General features: G+C 35.7%; 1 protein-coding gene across 1 annotated transcript; it reads left to right on the top strand.

The window, feature by feature from the left end:
* The first annotated feature begins 4078 nt into the window (after positions 1-4078).
* LOC131649587 (uncharacterized) lies at positions 4079-4988 on the top strand. The gene is made up of 4 exons (XM_058919342.1): positions 4079-4155; positions 4232-4489; positions 4577-4651; positions 4731-4988. The coding sequence occupies exons 1-4, from the start codon at positions 4102-4104 to the stop codon at positions 4986-4988; spliced, it is 645 nt and encodes a 214-aa protein (XP_058775325.1). The 5' UTR covers positions 4079-4101.
* The last annotated feature ends 968 nt before the right edge of the window (positions 4989-5956 follow it).

The raw sequence follows: 5956 nt of genomic DNA, 5'->3' as shown, positions 1-5956 counted from the left end.
TCGGTGGAAGAAGGCTTATATTGGTGAAGTTCTTTTCTCGGGTGAATCTTATAACATTCAAAATCATCTTGAAGTTGAAGGATTTTTCTCCATTAAGGTTCATTCACTAGGGGCGAATCTTTGTTTGTTAGAAGAGACGGACGAAGGAGTAATACAGGAACTGATATTAGAACAGGGTTCGTGGTGGAAACGATGGTTCAAAATGATAAAACCATGGCAGGAGAGCGATATAGATTCAGAGCAGGTGGTATAGATTAGAGTCCATGGAATTCCTTGCCATGCTTGGAGCTTAAATTTCTATGAACGGATTGCGGATTTTCTCTGTCATCGTAGATTCTTAAATTCTAATCATCACTATCATGGGTGGAGAAAAGCATTCAATGGAAAGGCCGGGCAACATAGAGCCCCGCCTTTTTTGACAGGTGATTAAATTTTTGAAAAGGTGAAAGATGTGAGCACTCAGTTTGGCAAGCCTTTTGCACATTTGCTTGTCAAGGGTGAGTGGAAGAAGAGGTCAATTTTTTTTGAACTTCCATATTGGAAGTCGTTGTACGTAAGACATTTCCTCGATGTTATGCATATTGAAAAAAATGTATTTGACAGTGTTATAGGTACGTTACTCAATATACAAGGAAAGTCTAAGGATGACCTTAACATAAGGAATGACATGGTAAACATGGGAATGAGAACTGAATTGGGACCCGTGAAGAAAGGAAGACGAACATATCTGCCACCTGCTGTTTACACTCTATCTAGAAAGGAGAAGAAAACAGTAAGTTCCTCAGTGAAGTTAAAGTTCCAGAAGGCTACTCATCAGATATTAGAAAACTTGTGTCCATGAAAGACCTCAAGTTAAAGAGTTTAAAGACGCATGATTGCCATGTTATAATGGAACATTTTCTACCAATAGGTATACGTTCTATTCTGCCAGAAAAAGTAAGAAGCGCAATAACTAAACTGTGTTTTTTCTTCAGGTCAATTTGCAGTAAGGTGATTGATCCCGCGATCTTCCCAACATTGCAAAAAGAGATAGTTGTTACTTTATGTGATCTTGAAATGTATTTTCCTCCCTCGTTTTTTGACATAATGGTCCATCTAGTCGTTCATCTTGTGAAAGAGACACAATTGTGCGGACCACCTTATATGAGATGGATGTACCCTGCTGAATGTTATATGAAAATATTAAAAGGGTACGTGAAAAATAGAAGTCGACCGGAGGGTTGTATTGCCGAATGATACGTTGTTGAAGAAGCGGTTGAGTTTTGTACTGAATATCTGTCAAATGTTCAATCAATTGGACTCCCCAAATCTCATATTGTCGAAAAAAAAGAAGGAAAAAGGCTAATTGGAAATAAAGTTGTGACAGTATCAATGGTCGAATGGGATCAAGTGCATTTGTATGTTCTCCACAATGAGATTGAGGTTGAGCTGTATGTTGAAATGCACAAGGGTGTTCTCCGAGGTTTAAATCCGAATAGAAATAAGAATTGGATAGTACGAGAGCACAATTGAAGTTTCATACCGTGGTTTAAGGAACATATTTATTCAAAGTATCGTTCAGATCCTGCTTCAGTAACAAAAAGGTTGAGATGTTTAGCATATGGTCCAAGTATAGTTGTGTTTTCTTATTGCGCATACGCAATTAATGGATACACATTTTATACCAAAGAATAGGATGATAAAAGTACTAAGCAAAATAGTGGTGTTACCTTGGTAGCTGAAGCAATGCACATATCAAGTGCGAATGACTTAAATCCGAAATTTGCAAATTTGTCATATTTTGGGGTTATCGAGCGCATTTTGGTGTTTGATTACGCGAAGTTTCAGATTCCTGTATTTGGCTGCAAGTGGGTTGAAAATAATAATGGCATACGAATGGATAATTCAGGATTTTTGCAAGTGGATCTCAATAGGGTGGGGGTACAAAGATGAGCCTTTCATTCTAGCCTCTCAAGCTAAACAAGTGTTCTATGTCAATGATCCGACAAGTACGAAATGGTCTATAATGCTTTTATCTAACAAAATAATTGATGAAAACATTGGAGATCAAGGTGATATTGGTGTTGGCATTGAATCTTGTTCAAGAAACTATCAAAATGAGAATGAATCTTGTACTAGAAATGATCATAATGAGGGTATTTGGATCAATCCAACCGTCCGCGTTGTTAAGAGATGCGTAGAACATATTCCTACCAAGAAAAGAAAGAGACGTTAGTGAAAAAGGTAATAGTATATATATATATATATATATATATATATATATATATATATATATTCAATTCCGACAACTTTCTTTTTTTGACACAAGTACTAATGTGCTTTATTCAGTTTGTACCGATTGTTATATATTCAATTTGTATAGTTTTTTTTTCAATTTGTATTCCGATTGTTAAAATACTTGTCATCCGATTTTGGTGCATATTTTTGTTTTGTACATAACTTTTGAACCATGTATCCGTTTGTCGACTTCTTTACATGTAACTATACTATTTTGACGATTCCGGAGCTGCTCATGCACTTATCTTTGCATTTCGGGACTGTTTTTTATCGGTTTTGCTTCTGTCCATAATCAAAAGTCGGGCTTAGGGTCTGAATTTCGGAAAACCGACTTCATTTTTGAGTCCGTGAGGACGTTTTACCATAGCCATGTAAATTTCGTTCAATTCCGACAACTTTCTTTTTATGACACTTATTCCGATTTCACGGATTTCGATTCCGATTTACTTGTACATAGTTACTTTGACTTCCATTTGACTTATATAGATTGTTAACTTATTAATAGTGTACTAATATGCTTTAGTTTGTTTGATACATGTCAAATGGCTAGTAATCAAGAAAACTCACAAGAAAACTCACAAGATAGAGATGCTCCAGATACAAATCCTCCATCTGATGCATCATCAACAGAAGTTGCACGAGGCATCACCATTATCAAGGGAATCATTCGAGATAGGGACAAAGGATTAATATATAATTTAGAATGGAATTCTGATAACCAAGCAATTGGTACTAATGCTGCAAAGTTGACAAGCTACATTGGTACACTTGTTCGTTTGCATATTCCAATCTCCGTATCTAGATGGAATGTGAAAAGCAAACCGTTGGACGATAAAAAAGATATGCTTTGGGATGAGCTTAAGGTATCATATATGGTTGTTGTTATTATCTTGACGATAATTTGTTTAAATTACTTATACTAACACACTTTATGCGTATGTTTTTTCGCAGAGGTCTTTTAACATACCAGATGAGCGTAAACGCTACATACATGGTTTGGCCGGAAAAAGATATAGAGGGTGGAAAGATTTTTTAACAAACACCTATCTTAAGGATAAAGAAGGAAACTTTCTTGAAGAGGCTCCGGAACGTCCAAAAAAGTATGAGATCTTCATTAAAGAAGAATATTGGGTTGAGTTTGTAAATCAAAGAGATGAAGCTTTCCGGAAAAGGAGTGCCACAAATAGGGAAAGAGCATCAAAACCCGCGTATCCATACAAAAAAGGGCGTTTGGGATATGCACGCTTAGAAGAAAAAATTGTAAGTAAATAGAAATGCTACGTTCTTATTAATTGTCTAAATGTGTTGTAATTGACGATTTTATCATTTGTGTCAATGCATAGTTAGAGGAGACGAAAAGTGAGGAAACCTCACTTCCAGTACATGTGTTGTGGAAGGAAGCTTGTGTGGGCAAGAATCGAGCTGTTGATCCTAATGTTCAAAAAGTTTACGATGAATGTGTAAGTATAACACTGTGTCTTTAATTAAATCAAATGTTTATTAATATATATTTGATTTTTTATCTCCACTAATAATTTTTGAAATGTAAATGAATTACAAGAGACCATGTCGCAATCGGTATCCACCGGTGAGGACCAGGATAATAGGAGTGTACTTAGTAGAGCACTAGATGTTCCTGAGTATCCCGGTCGGGTGAGGGGTAAAGGTCATGGTGTGACTCCAACCTCTTTCTATAAGCATTCTAGGAGAAGAAATCCTACCAATGAAGAAGTGTTGAAAAAATTACAGGAATTACAAGCACAAGTCTCTGAACTGCAAAGAGATAAAGAGATATATATGAGAGAAAAGTGCAATACTTCATCGATGAAAGAAACTAGTGATAAAGCTAGTATCAACTGTCAAAGAAAATTTCCCGAGGTAATTATAAATTCTTTTTTCTTACAATTGTTCTATTTCTGTAATGATAATGACTCTATAATTATTATTGGTTTAGGGCATTTCATCTTGCCAACAATACTTATCGTCACCGAATTATCGCCTAGTTGGCAAGGGAAAAGTGCACAACACTTTGGGAGATTTACTTCACCATAGACCGCTCCCAGATGGACACCTGAAAGTATCAGTTGATGTTGTATTAGATCATGATGCGGTGCTACCGGTACCTGACATGGTCTCACAGACAACATTGTTGCGAGATGCAATAGGGTCATTTATTGCATGGCACTCGGAGCTCATTTTCATTGGTGATGAGGTATGTTGAAAACCATTATGAATCATTTAGTTTTCGAATGTCAATTCTGAACCGTTACTTTAACTATTTTTTACATGATAATTTTAGACTACTCCTACAAAACCCGCAATTAAGGGTAAAGGGATTTTGCAGGAGGACGAGTCTGTTGCATCACTAAAAGAGGTATATTTAAAGTGTTAATATATGATCTGAATCTAAAACTGCATGATTTTATAATTTACCTAAGTTATATAATTTTTAGGTATCTGCTCGAGGGTCACAACAAGTGACGCAGCAAGTTCGTAGCGTACCGCCCAAGGAAAAGGGTCCTCCGAAGGCCGTGGCAAAAAGAGGTGCTTTTGTGCCTCGATACCGGCATACGCTCGGAACACTTGTTGATATGTCAGATTTGACGACAGGTGCTATCCGTGAAATTAGTATGGATGAAGCAGTCTTTGGTATTGAATTCCCCAAAAATGTTTCACTAGATGACATGAAAGAGATTTTTACCCATGACTAATTAGGCGTCAGTAATGTTCACTCATACATCCGGTAATCCGATGAATATATTATTTAATTAGTTGAATAAATTATTTACACATTTCAATGAAAATAGTCTAATGTTTATTATGTTTTTATTTAAGGTTGTTGTATGACAAAGTGTTGTGCGGGACTGAATTGTCAAACAGATTCCATTTTGTGTCTTCCTCCCATTGCAGCGGACAGACAATTGCTACGGAACCGGATTCAGTTAGACAGAGCTTAGTCGATAGATTCATGACCACCGGCAATACAGAAAGCCTGTATCTTTGGGTGTATAATACCCGACCAGTGGGGTTAGTTTTTCATTCTTGGTTCATCTAATATTTGTTTCTTTTGAGTAGCAAAATTTTAATATAAACTTTTGTTTTAATTTATAGAGCACACTGGTTGTTGCTTGCTATCAACCCTATAAAAGAAGTGGTATATTTTCTGAATTCGGTAGATGGTGAGTGGACCAATTATCCGGCTATGAAGTCAACGATTGATAGGTAAGTGAGATCGTTCTAAATATTCCTGTATATTTATATATTTAATTATTTGTGAGATTGATCTAAATATATGCTTTTATATTTTTGTTAGATCAATACAAGTGTTCCGAAGTCAAAGAGACGCACAGGTATCCCGGACTAAATCAAACAACATTACTTGGATCAAAGTGCAGGTACATTAATTTTCACAATTTTGCTTATAATGGTTATGCTACTTGATAAAACAAGATAACTATAAAATCTTATTTGTTTTTCTATGAAGTGTCTGCAACAGGGAAACAATACAGATTGCGGATACTTTGTTTTGAGGTTTTTGAAAGAAATCCTTCAAACGAATCAATTAGAGATTCCAATCACGGTATGGATTTATAACTTGGGATAATTTCTTATAATTTATTACATTTAACTAAATCATTCATATTATGTTTTTGTTATGTAGTACTTTGATGACTTCTAT

The sequence above is a fragment of the Vicia villosa genome, linkage group LG1 (assembly GCF_029867415.1).
Source record: "Vicia villosa cultivar HV-30 ecotype Madison, WI linkage group LG1, Vvil1.0, whole genome shotgun sequence".
NCBI lineage: Eukaryota > Viridiplantae > Streptophyta > Magnoliopsida > Fabales > Fabaceae > Vicia > Vicia villosa.
This window is presented reverse-complemented; position numbering and strand designations above follow the sequence as displayed.

Bases quoted from the DNA above. Each gene is read 5' to 3' on its own strand.
- LOC131649587 (XM_058919342.1), top strand. From the start codon at position 4,102: ATGAAAGAAACTAGTGATAAAGCTAGTATCAACTGTCAAAGAAAATTT. The intron at 4,490-4,576 runs GTATGTTGAAAA...TGATAATTTTAG, and splicing joins TCATTTTCATTGGTGATGAG to ACTACTCCTACAAAACCCGC. The intron at 4,652-4,730 runs GTATATTTAAAG...TATAATTTTTAG, and splicing joins CTGTTGCATCACTAAAAGAG to GTATCTGCTCGAGGGTCACA.